The sequence below is a fragment of the Seriola dumerili genome, unplaced genomic scaffold (genome assembly GCF_002260705.1).
Source record: "Seriola dumerili isolate Sdu_G_001 unplaced genomic scaffold, Sdu_1.0 BDQW01000068.1, whole genome shotgun sequence".
Taxonomy (NCBI): domain Eukaryota; kingdom Metazoa; phylum Chordata; class Actinopteri; order Carangiformes; family Carangidae; genus Seriola; species Seriola dumerili.
Window position 1 is genome coordinate 6,507,268 of NW_019174323.1, and position 15,697 is coordinate 6,522,964.

At 41.3% G+C, this 15,697-nt stretch overlaps 2 protein-coding genes across 2 annotated transcripts; both read left to right on the plus strand.

Annotated features, from left to right (window-relative positions):
* The first annotated feature begins 171 nt into the window (after window positions 1-171).
* Window positions 172-8,829, plus strand: LOC111220103 (thrombospondin-2-like). The gene is made up of 16 exons (XM_022743071.1): window positions 172-358; window positions 668-844; window positions 933-1,106; window positions 1,390-1,520; window positions 2,247-2,381; window positions 2,482-2,700; window positions 2,811-2,918; window positions 3,039-3,198; window positions 3,769-3,887; window positions 4,179-4,413; window positions 4,840-5,067; window positions 5,177-5,307; window positions 5,628-5,768; window positions 5,955-6,052; window positions 8,137-8,276; window positions 8,774-8,829. Exons 1-16 carry the CDS (start codon window positions 172-174, stop codon window positions 8,779-8,781), a joined length of 2,391 nt encoding a protein of 796 aa, XP_022598792.1. The 3' UTR covers window positions 8,782-8,829.
* Window positions 8,830-10,431: 1,602 nt separating this feature from the next.
* LOC111220073 (potassium channel subfamily K member 1-like) lies at window positions 10,432-15,656 on the plus strand. Its single transcript, XM_022743027.1, has 3 exons — window positions 10,432-10,896; window positions 12,741-13,145; window positions 14,231-15,656. Exons 1-3 carry the CDS (start codon window positions 10,545-10,547, stop codon window positions 14,521-14,523), a joined length of 1,050 nt encoding a protein of 349 aa, XP_022598748.1. The 5' UTR covers window positions 10,432-10,544; the 3' UTR covers window positions 14,524-15,656.
* Window positions 15,657-15,697: the final 41 nt, after the last annotated feature.

The following is a 15,697-nucleotide window of genomic DNA, read 5'->3' on the forward strand; positions in this document are numbered from 1 at the left end:
GGTGTCTTGCCCCCCTGTGTCCTGCCTCAATCCATCCTTCATTGATGGAAAGTGCTGCCCTGTCTGTCTCAGTAAGTCTGATTTGCTGTCACCTATGATATACTGTTGAAAACATGCTCAGATCCCACAATGTGATAGAAGTATACCAACAGTGTTTGTGTGTGTGTGTGTATGTGTGTCTTTGTGCACAAAGATAACGGAGATGGCTGGTCCCCATGGTCTGAGTGGACCCACTGTTCCGTCACCTGTGGACGAGGAGGGCAGCAAAGGGGCCGATCATGCAACGGCATCATGCCGGCCTGTGCTGGCCCGTCACTTCAAACCCGCAGCTGCATGTTGATGAAGTGTGAGCGCAAGGGTAGGACATCACTCTGCACATCTGATCCATCACATGTCTTGAATTCATTTATTTTCTGTGATTGATTGAACACGAACCTATCCAAAGGAAATAAGAGAATATTCCTCAAAGAGCAAACATATGGAACTTCAGGCGAAAGGATTTTGGACATTGCCGTCATAATTGGAAACATGTTGTTTTGGTTCTATAAATGTGCACACAGTGTGGAGCTGTGGTGATGGTCTGTGTTGAATTCTACTCAAACACATTCCTACACACAAAAAACATTGTTTTTATGTACTTTTATTTATGTGCATGTTTTATGTGTAGCGCGTGCAGATGGGAACTGGGGCCTTTGGTCTCCTTGGTCTGCGTGTACAACCACATGTGGAGAGGGACACATCACACGAGTACGTCTGTGCAACAACCCTCCACCACATAAGGGTGGCAAGGGGTGCTCGGGCAGCGCCAGGGAGACACAAGCTTGTAACAACACACTCTGCCCCAGTGAGTATGGCAGTATATATGCACACATAAACTGTACTGTAGTACTTTGCTGCCTTACAGGTAAATAACACTGTATGTTTGTCTGTAGTTGCTGGAGGCTGGACGACCTGGAATGAATGGTCACTGTGCTCAGAGTCTTGTGGAGGAGGCCTTTTAAGTCGCCAGAGAGAGTGCATAAACCCTGTCCCCCAGAATGGTGGGAAGCGTTGTGCTGGAGACGCCGTAGACTATGAAGTTTGTAACAAACAACCATGTCCCATAGGTAAACTTAACCATGTCCACAAACCTCAGGGAAAAGGTATATCTTAATTGTGTAAGCAGATATTGTTCTATAAGTAGGCTAAGCTTCACATCCATGGACAAACCTAATCCTTTTTTTGTTGGAGGAAACATATTTTCAAACAATAGAGGATTAAAAACAATATCCTACAGTGTTTATTCTCCCTTTATTCAATTATTGAGGCTTAGGACAGAGTGAATGATTCAAATATGAATTTCCATTGACCCAATCTTGGATTATTTGCTTTGTGACTCTCTGTTTTCAGACACGTGTTTGCTGTCATTTCCATGTTTTCCTGGGGTGCAGTGCACATCATATAGTGATGGATCATGGGAATGTGGACGCTGTCCGTTGGGTTTACATGGCAATGGCACTCACTGTGACGACGAGAATGAGGTAATAACTACATATCTTATGCTAGTTAAAACTGTGAAGTGACAGTCTATCATGAGGGCAGGCACAGGATCAGACTACAGATGTGGGACTTTAGAAACAAAAATTTCCTGAATTTTGTCTCATATTGCATTTTATAATGGAAGTCAACAAGTTCAACGCCTTGAGAGGCTCTGACATAAAAACTAGCTTGTCAGAATTTTTCTGGGGATGTCAAAGTCAGTCTGTCGATAGGGCAGGCAGTCAACCCCAGTGTTTGAGACTGAAATATGTCCACAGCTATTGGATGGATTATCATCAATCTTTTTTACGGACATTCATGGTGCCCAGAGGATGAGCCCTAGAGACTTTGAAGATCCCTGAATTTTCCTGTAATGCCACCATGCAGTTGATGTCTCTGGTTTTTAGCAAAATGTCCCAACAACTATTGGATAGATTGTCATGAAAGTTTATAGTGCTATTCATGGCCCCAAGAGGATGAATCATAATGTCTTTGGTCCTGCCTGATCACCTTTGCACTTCATGCAAATTATGAAAGACCCAAATGATATATGATTGGTCAGAGTTTAACCTCTCGTCTATAACTCAAGTCCCTGATCAGCTGATCTGACACAGTGACCATGTCAAAAAACATAAATATTCTGTCGTCAGATCCTGGCAAGACATAACACAGTTGTACAAAAAGTTCATGTTTGATATGCTGAACACGGTTAATCCCTCTCTCTTCAGTGTGAAGTGGAGGGTGTGTGTTTTACAGAGTGTGTAAACACAGACCCTGGGTACTACTGTCTGCCCTGTCCTCCTCGCTACAAAGGCACACAGCCATATGGCCTTGGACTGCAGGCAGCCCAGGAAACCAAGCAGGCATGTGTTTTACTCTTTCAGCCTTACACGTCTTTTTTTGTACCAACTACTTTCATCATGAGCCTCTTTTGTATTCTCAAATGCTTTGCTTTTGTTGCAGGTGTGCGAACCATACAATCCTTGCAAAGACAACACACACACCTGCCACAAGTATGCTGAATGTATATACCTGGGCCTAGCATCTGAGGTCTTGTTCAAGTGTGTGTGTGCTGTTGGGTTTGCGGGTGATGGCTTTTTGTGTGGTGACGACTCAGATCTAGATGGCTGGCCCAACTACAAATTGACCTGCAAGCAAAATGCGACCTATCACTGTCAAAAGGTTAAAAAAATGACAACACTGAAACTGAAGTAAAGAATTTTAATCTGATTATCTGGAGCTGTGTTCTGGTTGGATGTGGTTCCACTAAAGTGAGCTGTGATTGGCTGCAGGATAATTGCCCCACGATACCAAACTCTGGACAGGAAGACCTGGACAGGGACGGACTGGGAGACGCCTGCGATCCTGATGACGACAATGATGACATCATAGATGAGAGGGTGGGATTGTGATCGAGAGTAACTTTGAGAATACCGTGTCTGACAAACAGGTGTATATTCACATCCTCTGTTTGTGTGTGTGTATGTATATGTGTGTCTGAATGGGGCTGTTTGGTGTAGGACAATTGCCCTCTGGTGTACAACCCCCGGCAGTATGACTCGGACAGAGACGGGGTCGGGGACCGATGTGACAACTGTCCGTTTGAGAGCAACCCACTGCAGACAGACACTGATGACAACGGAGAGGGAGACGCCTGTAGCATTGACATGGATGGAGATGGTAGGAGCTACTTACTTATAGATACTTAACCAATGCTTTGTTCTCTCCTCCCTCTCCTTTAATTGCACAATAAGAACACGGTTGTAAACAGGATTTTCCCCAAATTTAAACACTCTTACCAAGTACTGTACCCATTAGCTGCCCCGTATTTACAAAAGGATTTATGGTGTAATTTATTTCTCCTTTCCTCTGAAATGCCCATTTGTTACTCCCTTGTTCCCCGTAGTCTTGTTTTCTTCTATTGTATCTACATTTAAGGATCACTTGGAACCGGTCAGCGTTGTATTGGCACCTGTTTCATACAACAAACCTCGCCAATAATGTAAATTGTGAGCTGTATTATAAAATGCTACCATAATTTACTGAGAAAAAGTGGATGTAATATGGATTTAATTACATTTCCCCAAACACAGTATTGATTGGTTGCTGGGTCTTGTTTTTATGTATCAAAAGAGTAAAAGCCACAAGAAACGCATTATATCCGATGTCTCTGTGCGTGTGTGTGTGTGTGTGTGTCTGTCTGTCTGTGCGTGTGTGTGTGTGTGTGTGTGTGTGTCCCTCTTTCTCCAGAGGTTCTGAATGACCGTGACAACTGTCCCTTAGTCTACAACACTGACCAGAGGGACACAGACATGGATGGCGTCGGAGACCAGTGTGACAACTGTCCCCTTCTACACAACCCACTGCAGGTTCCTGAAAACACACACAAATAAAAACACACAATGCTCAAAAGATCACATATATTGACCTATGTACTGACAAAACTACAGTTAGTGTGGTTGTGTTGCCTCACAGAACATCTGGTCTGGGATCCACATTTAACCAGCGGGATCCAACAAAACTGTCCTAACAATTTATTAGTGGCAGTTAATCTTGGAAGTCTATGCGGGGAGTGGCTAATGGAAAACTAATCATGGAGTCTTGTGATTTAACTCTATTTAAACATATACAGTATATTGCATGCGTGTGTGTGTTTGCAGCTTGACTCTGACAGTGACCTGGTCGGGGACATGTGCGACGACAATGACGACATCGATGAGGACGGCCACCAAAACTCTCTAGACAACTGTCCCTACATCCCCAATAGCAACCAGGCCGACCATGATAACGACGGGAGGGGGGACGCCTGTGACCACGACGATGACAATGACGGTATCCCTGACGACCGGGACAACTGCAGACTGGTGCCCAACAGGGACCAGCTGGACTCTGACGGTCAGTGCTGTTGCAGTGGCACAGTAGGTCTTCAAATCCAAAACAAGCCTAATCTGCGGACACTCCCTCAGCAGATGTGAGAACATCTCTGATATCATCATACAGATGTGAACAAACGCTGATTAATTTGCTGTCGCACAGGGAAAATATTTTGTGATAAATGGATTTTGCAGTCGTGCAGTAAAATCTTGTGACCGCGAGTCCAATGATCCAGGTCATGTTAATGTTGGACATCAACATAAACAGTTTATAGCTCTCTGCAGTGTGATTAATCATACTTAAAACATTGTTAAATCTATCCACCATCATACAGGACCTTCTTACCACATTTGTATGTTTCCGATCCAGTCCTTTTTGTTCCCTTCTTGGCAGAAAATCATAGAAAGTCGCATCGTTACACTCAATGTCTCTATACCTCTCTCGCAGGTGATGGCAGTGGGGAAGCATGTTTTGATGACTTTGACAACGACAGTATTCCAGATGCACTAGATCCCTGTCCACTGAACCAGGATATTGGGTCTACAGACTTCAGGAAGTTTCAGGTTGTTTTGCTGGACCCTAAAGGCACAACACAGTCTGACCCCCTCTGGGTGATCCGCAGCCAGGGCAGAGAGCTGCTGCAGACGGCCAACTCGGACCCCGGCATCGCTTTAGGTCAGATGGGTCATGACTCCAGAAAAATCAAAACCCCATTCCAAGTATAGAGAAAATTGTTGTTGGAGTCTAAAAAAAAAACAAACAAATGTCCCCTCGGTTTGAACAGGATACGACAAGTTCAGTGCCGTAGACTTCAGTGTGACCTTTTACGTGAACACCAACCGAGATGACGACTACGCGGGAATTGTGTTCGCCTACCAGTCCACCCAGCGCTTCTATGTTGTCATGTGGAAACAGGTGAGACTTTAACACTGATGATTACTACTATTGGCTTCAATTCAGTGGTAGCAGACATTTCATTTGAAATGGCCCTTTAAAACCTTTAATTTGGGGTTGGAATCAAAAGGTATCTCAGCTTCAAATATCTCCTTGACCGTACTCTCCTTTGCATTTCTTACAGTTTGTACATTAGAGTTCTCACTCGCAGAAATGGAAAAGTGCATAACAGAAAAGGAGAGACCTGACTTTTCAAGCTCATCTTTTTGCGCACAGCGACAGTCCTCACATACGTCAACTCAACCTTCACACTCTTTCATCCTCCATGTTCTTTCTCTCAGGTGTCTCAGGCTTACTGGGAGAAAAGGCCATCCAAAGCTTTTGGCACAGCAGGAGTCTCCATCAAACTGGTCAACTCCACCACAGGACCAGGGGAGTATCTACGAAACGCCCTCTGGCACACCGGAAATACCAGACACCAGGCACGAATCAGTCTTTTCACAGTATATTCTGCTTGTCATAAAACACTAAAGTTCTTTTTTGAACAGACAAACCTTCTCTAAGAATGACCTTGGACAGACTCTTCTGTTTTAGACTGATACAGTATACATCAGATACTAAAGTATAATATTCTTGTCCCTACTGACTTTTTCATGTGTCTATTTCAGGTCAGAACTTTGTGGCATGACCCCAATAAAATTGGCTGGAAGGACTTCACCGCCTACCGCATGCACCTTATCCACAGACCCAAAACTGGGTTTATCAGGTACAAACACAGTCATCACACAAAATAGCTTCATCATATAAGGTGTCATTTTTATCACTGGATGATCAGCAAGAGTCCTGAATGAGACTGAATCCAGAATATCCAGTTTATGTGAGGAAATTGCTCTTTCCATCTGTGTTTTCTCTCTTTTATCTGGAGATATTGCTCTCTTAAATATTGTCACGGTTATTTCTACAAGGATGGTCATAAACAAGTCAGCTGATATGTGAATCTGTACATGTATGAAGGGTTCGTTGCTCGACTAGTTTTCCTCTTTGGAGCCTGAGCTTGTCATAAACCACAGCTGGATTACGATCGTGGAATTCAACCAACATTTGAGCTGTTGAACTTTTGTGGGCTTCCTCCAGGGACCAACAGATCTTTCCTAGTGGAAATACCTCCACATTAGCAGTAACCTTTTAACTTTCAATTTACAGTTAAAGCATTTGATATTATTGGCTTGGCCTTTAAAGGACCATGCCAGTGTTTTAGCCCATTTACTACATGTGACAAATACATAGTTTTTTCAAAGTATGGTGTATTGTTTTCATTTTAAATGTGTGTTTCCACCTAACTCAAGCAGACACTATTTCCCATCCATTTCTGTGTTCTATTAAAATCATCTTGTAGGAATTTAAGATTTACTTGAGATGAGTGAGAATCATATATGTATCTATTTTTGTGAAAAAAACATAGTCAGATGAATCTGTCTTTGCAACCACTAACGTGAAATTATATTACTTCAATAACAATACAAACAGGCAAGCTGTTTTGTGCGGACCGACCACTGCAAGTGTCTGCGAGTGGATTTTCATAATCTAATGAAGTGAATGAAAACAAATAGCTGAAAATTCAAAACTCTCAAACACTAAAGCACACCTAAAAACCACTAGCATCCCTGTAAAACAGATTTCAATTTTTGCAAAATGGGCAAAAATATGAACAAAACACTGGTATGTTCCTTTAAATCGCACATTCTGGGCTCAGTCAGTATCAGCTCAGTTCATGTAGGTTTTAGTGGAACAACAATCTGCTGAATAACTTCTTAAATCTGTGGAAATCACATTCAGAGTCGCCCTTGAAGGAATAATTCACTCTCAGATGTTCTTACACTCGAGGATATCATCAATCTCCACGAGTTATTTTATGATAACAGTGTAATTCACTTTCTTTGTTGTACCCAGTTCTCCTCAACCTGCCACATCTACTTCTACTTAGTACTTCTCACTAATGGACTTTCAAAAAAAAAAAGAAAAAAAAAAAACCTCCAGGCAATGAGTTTTCTGTGCTTTGTGCTTGTGCTTTTGTGTTTATGTGCAGATGGAGAGAATCACATCAGTACTAAAGCGATGTTTTCAAGCTGAGAAAAAGAGAGGTGAATGAGAACAAGGCTGTTATGAGCATAGCTCAGTTGTTTAAATAGTCTTATAGAAGGCTATCTTTGAAGCATTGGCTATGCTGCACTGTGGGTACAGAACGATTGTACTGTAGGATGACTGTACAGCTGCACACTTATTGAATGTGAGCCTGAAAAGAAGCCCCTGCTCTTTGATTGTGAAGGACGGACACACATTGATTTTTTTGATTTTTTTTATGGCTGTTACAAAGTTCCATTGTAACTGCTTTAAATATCTCCCCATTTGACGTCATGTCCTCAATATCATCCCCTGGAATACGCGTTAAGAATGGGAACTGGAAAGAACGCACACAGAATTGCAGTGCTCATTGCCATTAGTGATGAAAGAAGGACTCAGATACCTTTTTTTGAGCAAAAGTAGCAATACCACTTTGTATAATATACATAAGGAGTAAAAGTCCATTCAAAATGTTACTTCAGTAAAAATAAGTATTTCTGGCAAACAACAACACAGATACCCACAATGCATTTTAATGTTGCAGCTGCCTCAGGTGACAGTGATTCAGCTGTTTTCTGTTGTTGTTGGGTAAATGTAGTGGAGTGGAATACCTCAGACTGGAGGTACAGCATTTGAATGAATGAATGAAGTTATAGCTGGAGTGTATCTATAGACAAATATTAATGGCTTCCATTGATTAGTATTGTATTGCTGTGTTCCTTTTCGCAGGGTGGTGGTGTATGAGGGCAGGGATATTTTGTCCGACTCAGGGGCGGTGTATGACCACACCCTGGCTGGAGGCAGACTGGGACTGTTTGTCTTCTCTCAGGAACACGTCCTCTTCTCAGACCTCAGATATGAGTGCAGAGGTGAGACATCCTGTCAAAACTTTTGTCCTGGCTACCAAGCATAGGTGGAGGCAACACTTAGATCCTTTACTTAAATCCTCTTCATCGTTCTTTGCAAAAGCATTTACACCATTTGCAATCCAATACCTATGCATGATGCATAATAAAAGTATTTATTATGCACATTGACCTGTGACTGATGTATTATTAGATATTAGATTGTTAATTCTGATGCAACCAAGAGAAGCCAAAGCCAATAAAGCTGTATTTTATAAGCTCAATTTATGTTTTTATGTCATGTTATGTTTCTTTTTTATTTAAAATGTTAATCTGGAAAGTAACTAGTATAATATGTACCTCTGAACTGTAATGGGGTAGAAATATAAAATAGCATAAAATGGAAATTCACAAGTAAAGAACAAGTATATCTTCAGCATTTACAAATCCATTCCTCTTATGACACGTGTCTCTCTGATGACCATATCTGTAATCTGTTTTTCTTGATTTTTTTTCCACAGATAACTGAAATTTGCCGGCACATTCAGGAAGCTCTACATCAACCCACCAGGGATGCACATTCATTCCGGAAGATCTTAATACAATTGAGAGGGAGAGAGGATGCACCAGATCCAGGCATTTATCCAGCCAAGACTATCAATTACTGACCATCATCTATCTATCAGCTTTTCGTGCAACAGTATTGATCTCATTCGCTGTATGTTACTGCGGGACTCTGACAGCATCTGACAGTAACTTTTTATTGCTTTTCATTTGGGCTTTCCTATTGGTTGTAAATAATTATTTATTGCCAGCTACCAAATATAAAAGGAAGAGATATTAGGATGAACAGACGATGGAGTCAGTGGAGAAGATTTCTGGTGGTAACTTATCAATAAAAGACTTTTTTTCCCCAATTGTTTCTTTTTTTTGTTTCTCTTCTGATGACGCCAGTGCAGTTCACATACGCCTGTGGAAACGTGGTCTCCAGCGCCTTCAAGTGGTACAAGTGATATTTACAAATGATTTAGCAGACAAAGGTTATTTGAGGTTGCTAAAGCCAGTGGTGGAAGAAGTCTTCAAATAATTTATTTATATAGGAATAAAAAAAATAAAAATACTCAATAACAATTAAACCCTGCATTCAAAATATTATTCAATAAACATACTATCTCATTATACAGAATAACTGTCAGTAGTTGGTCAAGGTGGGGCTCATTTGAACTATTTCATAGGATGTTAGGAAACATACAAATGTGGTAAGAAGGTCCTGTATGACGGTGGAGAGATTTAACAATGTTTTAAGTATGATTAATCACACTGCAGAGAGCTATAAACTGTTTATGTTGATGTCCAACATTAACATGACCTGGATCATTGGACTCGCGGTCACAAGATTTTACTGCACGACTGCAAAATCCATTTATCACAAAATATTTTCCCTGTGCGACAGCAGATTAATCAGGATGGGATATTTAATCTATACCATAGCAACATATTTTATAACATTCAAGTAAAGTCAAAGCAGCCTACCTCAAATACACAAGTGCAGTAGCCTACTTGAGTAAATATAGTTAGTTACTTTTACCACTAGCCAAGGTTAATAAGAATTTAATTAGTTATCACCAAACATAATATACTAGATCAATGATTAAACATCCTGCAAAAAACAAACAAACAACAAAAAAGATTTCCTTTATAGAGAGAAATATGTAGCCAACATTCCTTAGAAACAATTAAAGCCATGTTTTTTACTTTTTGTTTTAAGTGGTTTTATTTTTCTGTAGCCTATCTTTAAATCATTTACAGTCTTTTTTCTTGACATTATTATTTCAAAGTTTTTACAGTAATAAATCTGTGTCTCCAAATAAACCTGACCTTGTGTCTCGTGGAAAATAAATCCTTTGTAATGATTCAAAACACAAAACCTGTTCAACCGGTTGGAGTGGGAAGTGAAGCAAGGCACAACGCGCGCGCACACACACACACACAGACGCGCGCGCGCGCGCGCGCGCACACACACACACACACACACACACACACACACACACACACACTCTCTCTCTCTCTCTCTCTCTCTCTCGGTCTCTCTCTCTCTACCTGGCGCGGTGAATGACCGACGTCACTACCCGGTTCCAATGAGATGTGAAGAATGAGGAAGAGCAGTCCCTCCACCGGGTATAGAGGATAGAAGTCGTGACCTAAAACAAGGGCTTCTCTGAAGTTAGTAGAAGGTGGTAGAGTGTAATTAATTGGGAAACCAGGTGTGTTTCATCTGTGGAAACAGGAGGGATGGTGCGCAGCTGTACTGACGGCTGGTGCGCCCGGTTCATGGAGCGACACTATTCAGCGCTGAATTTCGCCCTGTTGGTTGTCGGTTACATCCTTTACCTCATCATCGGCGCCGGGATCTTCTCCGCCATCGAGCTGCCCTACGAGCACGACCTCCGGCAGGAGCTGAAGGCGGCCCGGCAGGACTTCCTCAACAACAACACCTGTGTGTCCGACGCGCGCCTAGAGGAGCTCCTGGCTCGCGCGCTAGAGGCCAGCAACTATGGCGTGTCGGTGCTGGGTAACGACACCGACCGCAACTGGGACTTCGTGTCCTCCTTGTTCTTCACCAGCACCGTGCTGACCACGACAGGTGAGGCCCGGGACGCAGGTGTTAAAACACTGAAACTGTCATGAAGGATATATGAAATGCATTTTTCATTTGAAAAGTTTAACTACGGGACAAAATATGTCTCCTGCTTCACTGAAAAGTTCACCTGTATGTGCACTGGAGTGCTGTAATTTGCATATTGGATCACTACTATCTCTAAACTAGTCATATGTGCATCTATATCCATATACTGTCCTAAACTTGAATATAAGTTGAGCACTTTCCTCTTCAGCAGATGGATGTGAAGGTCAAACATTCAAGTGAAGTAACAATAAGTAAAAGACATTTCTGAGTTGATGGATTTAATACATCATTTACTAATACTTAATAGATCAGTTACCCATAAGTCATTAATTAGAACAATTTGTGGGTTGGGTTAGGTTGTGATATATACCTGGCTGCTCTTTATCCTTATATATTTACTAATAATGAAGTTATGAATGTTGTTAATCCATGAATAGATACTTCTGGGATTCTCAGTGTCTAGTAAACCATCTGCCATTATATATGGTCCATTGAAGGGTCTTCTCAGTGAATTAAAAGACAGTTTTTAAGCCTGCATAAAAACAATAGTCAGGTGCCCATATGAACATTGTAGCAGTTTTTGCTTACTGTAATAATTCCTCCTGCTCATACTGACCATTAAAAGATCCCTGCCTCGGGTGTTTTGGATGGAAGCGATGAGGGACAAAATGCACAGTCCTCCTTTTGTGCAAAAATGCTGTCAGAAGTTTAACTGAAACTTTATCTAATATGAGGCTGAGTCAGTCAAATCAAGTGGATGCCTGTCTTTTCAATAGGCTGTGAAATTCCCTCTTTTCATTTCCGTAAACAGTGTTCTCCTGTTGAGCTGCAGTGAAAAAACAAACAACAAGAGGGAACTTTGTACTAAAACGTTTGCAACTTTGGAAGATACTTCCTTAATTTGTCTAACAGGCTGCTGAAGCACCATATTAGCTTCTGATAAACACATTTTTGCATTGAAACAAGGACTGTGGATTTTGTCCCTTATCACTGTCGTTAGCAAGAAAAACCAGTTTCCAGTAATGAAGTATCCCTTAAAGTATCCTTTAAAGAGCTAAAATGACAAGTGTACAGATGGAGGATGAAAACCCAAAACCTTTTCTTATTAACGACTCATAGTTGCCTTATACAGAATTAGTAAATTATTTGTTAACCATTAATAAAGTCATTAGTTACAACTTACAAACCCTGTATACAGTGACATATTAGAAAGTGGTAGTATTGTGTTACTGTGCATGTATTTTCCATCATGAAAAGCAGTCGTTGAGAATACATTTATTTAGAAGTCGTCACAGGAATATCTTGTCAGGCTTTAGCTGTTGCACCACCGCCTCTTACTCAGTAAATAGAAAAAGGTTTGGAAATGTTGCTGGGGAATTATTAGGGGTTTTAATGAGAATTCACAACCCTGAATCTCCATTAACACATGTGGTTGTTTATTTGTTAGTTCTGCTAATCCACAGAGAACCCACCAGCCCTCCAGCCCTCCAGCCCCCTGTAGTGTTAACATACATACATGTAATTTATAAAGAGGGTTACTTAAAAAAACATTTCAACATTAAAACTCAATGAATAATTCACTTATTTATTCTGCTCACTCATTTATTTATAGTTAGTCTTGGATAGAGCTTTCCAAGAAGACAAGCAGCTGTTGAATGAGCCTCTGTCATTCTTTTCCTTCCTCCTCTCTAATTATTGTTATGTGTGAAGCTTCACAGAGCCTAAGTGGCTCCTGCTGGAGTCCCACCTCTAATTATATCGCTATAATTAAGGTTGTGTTGCATATTTGTTTGTGTTTTCAGGCTATGGCCACACTGTTCCTCTCTCAGATGAAGGGAAGGCCTTCTGTATCTTTTACTCCCTCTTCGGCATTCCCGTTACCCTCTTCTTCCTCTCTGCTGTGGTACAGAGGATCATGGTCCTGGTGACTCAACGTCCAGTGTCCTACTTCCACCGTCGATGGGCCATGTCTAGATCAAAGCTAGCCGCCATCCATGCCACCTGCCTCACCATCTTCATGACCCTGCTGCTCCTCATCATCCCTGCGTTGGTCTTTGTCAGCCTGGAGAAGGACTGGAACTTTCTGGAGTCGCTGTATTTCTGTTTCATCTCTCTGACAACCATTGGCCTCGGGGATTATGTCCCTGGAGAGACCCACAGTAAAGAGTCCAACCCACATTCACAGCTCTACAGGCTGACCATTACAAGTGAGTAGGTAGCTGAAGATATTGCCACTGCTGTCAGGTGGAACCCTTTTATTTGAATGAAGGACAAAAGGAATTTTTGATTGTACCCACTGGATTAGAAAAGGTTTCATGATACTGAGCATTGGTGAATTGTCTCATTCTGTAGAACAGTGGTTTCCAATCTTGCTGGATTGTCACCCCTCAAAGCAAAGCATTGTTCACTTGTGTCTCATTGTCTCACTTAGCATAAGTCTATGAGTTGTGAGCAGTTCAACCAAAAAGGGATTTCCGTTTGTCGTGTTTCAACTGAATGATCTTAAATGCCTGGAGAGGTGAACATTATTCATTATTTCACAAAGAAAAGCAACAAGTCTAAGAGTCCACAGTCATGCTAGCACCTCTGTGTGACTGTACAGTGGAGCTTTGAGCTAAATGCTAACATCAACATGTTAATGTGCTCACAATGACTGCTAACATGTGGATGTTTATCAGGTATTGTTTACCATGTAATCCATCATAGTTTAGCACCAGTAGCAGCAGTATTGGATTAATTGCAATTTTGACCTGATGATGGCGCTGGAGGAAAAATCATCAGAAATTATCCTCTAGTGGCCATGAATGTCTGCACAAAATTTCCTGGCAATGCATCCAACAGTTGTTGAGCTATTTCAGTCAGGGCCGAAGTGGTGGACCGATCCCCCAACATCCCGGAAATATGCTTCTAGCTTGGCTATAAATTGAAATGACCCCAAAATATAGCAAAACTTGAGGTTAGGCCAGGTTAAGAAAAAACAAAAAACAAAAACATAGCTCTGAAATATTGGTTTTCTTAACCCCATACTGGGAACCACGTGATCCTTTAATTGAGATTTAAACATAAAAATCATTTAAAAAAATTACAGTACACTTTTTCATTCATATTACAAGTTCAGTCTGTTTTTCACCATTTACCATGCCGTTTAATCTGATTGACAAGGTTCAACAAAGCCTTGACTGTTAGCTACTACACCCATTATTTATAGACCAAACCTTGGTATGATCTTATTAGTCACAATGTATTGGACTTTGTTCCTTCATGCTACCATTGTGTGTGTTTGCATTCTCAGTCTACTTGCTGCTGGGATTGGTGTGTGTCCTAGTGGTGCTTGAGACGTGCTGCGAGCTTCCCCAGATGAGACGCCTCAGACAGAGGTTCTACCAAGAAAACGTTCGGGAGCTGGACTCAGAGACCACCAACATCATTGACCGGGAACACATGAGTGACCAGCTGACTGACCTCTCGGATGGCGTACCAGTCATCCCCTCTGTGTCAGAGCAGGCTGCGTCCCTACGGCAAGACAGCAAGTCACCGCCTTATACCCCAGCATCAGGATCAGCTGCTAACAGAAAGCTGAGATGACAGATTGTCTGCCAGACATTGTTTTTAAGGGACTGGTCTATGAACTTTTGCCCTCTATGTGGCTGCTCATGACATACTGGCACTGGCCTCTATCAAAATATGTATATAAGAGTATATAGGCAGTCTGACCATGTCTACATCGAAGCTCAAGCTTCAAGAGTCACTCAATTACTTAAAAAGTAAGTACTTTCTGCTGTTGCCAACATCAACACACATATGTGTTGTAAAAGTGGGAAACACCCACAGATAATCAGGATGGCGTTGTTTTCTTGTTCTCCCCTGTTAATCCGTTCCCTGCAGATAAGAGTTAGATCTATAACGCAGAGGAAGGGCTGGGCCCCCAGACGGAGGAAAACCCAGTGAGTTTCCACTTCCTGCCAAGATCTCAGAGCACAGTGTGCCCTACAGGATTTCACACTCCCCCTTTGCACATTATATAATCTATGGTGGTATTTGCATAAGAAATTTGCCTTCTTGGAAGTCATAAAGCAGTACCAGGAGAATGAGTTGTACCATCACTTTGCCTACTCTACATTATGTGAAAGAATTCCAAGCAAAAGATCAAATAACGAGGAGGAAAGAACATTTTTTCCTCCTGGTTTCTCACAGGTGATGATTGGCCTTCAGCTCCTGATGTCATGTTTACATACTTAGTTCATTGTGGTAATTATACTGCGGTATGTGTGCTTTTACCACTAGAGGGCAGCACTTTCATTTTATATGCAAAAGATATATTTATATGTTACTGGGAATTTATCTCTCATGCTGCTTACCGGAGTGTTACATAAAATTATAATTAAGGTTCAAGAATAAGTCAGTGTTGGGGGAGAAAACATGGTGTAGAACAAAGAGTTTTTAAACATCCATATATTTTGTCAAAGCGATGCCTGTTACTGGAAATGCTAAACTGAATGTACCATATATGGAGGTGGATGCTTTAAGTAATTTTTTTCACTTACAAAACAGCTTAAAACTGGTTGAAAAAAAGAGGGATGTGACCTGTCCTCTAAAGATCATTTTACTGCTGTTTTCATTGTCATTTTGCTGGTTTATGGGTTTGAGACAAGAGCAGAACTTTGTCATGGTAATTTTTATAAGAATCCAATCATCTTTACGCATAACGTGTAAATAAATTGTGCAAAATGAAACATTATATAATTGATTGTCTTTTTAG

Coding starts and splice junctions, on each gene's coding strand:
- LOC111220103 (XM_022743071.1), top strand. CDS start 172: ATGTGTGTCTTTGTGCACAAAGATAACGGAGATGGCTGGTCCCCATGG. Junction 359..667: donor GATGAAGTGTGAGCGCAAGG/GTAGGACATCAC, acceptor TTTTATGTGTAG/CGCGTGCAGATGGGAACTGG. Junction 5,308..5,627: donor ATGTTGTCATGTGGAAACAG/GTGAGACTTTAA, acceptor TCTTTCTCTCAG/GTGTCTCAGGCTTACTGGGA.
- LOC111220073 (XM_022743027.1), top strand. CDS start 10,545: ATGGTGCGCAGCTGTACTGACGGCTGGTGCGCCCGGTTCATGGAGCGA. Junction 10,897..12,740: donor CACCGTGCTGACCACGACAG/GTGAGGCCCGGG, acceptor TTGTGTTTTCAG/GCTATGGCCACACTGTTCCT. Junction 13,146..14,230: donor CTACAGGCTGACCATTACAA/GTGAGTAGGTAG, acceptor TTGCATTCTCAG/TCTACTTGCTGCTGGGATTG.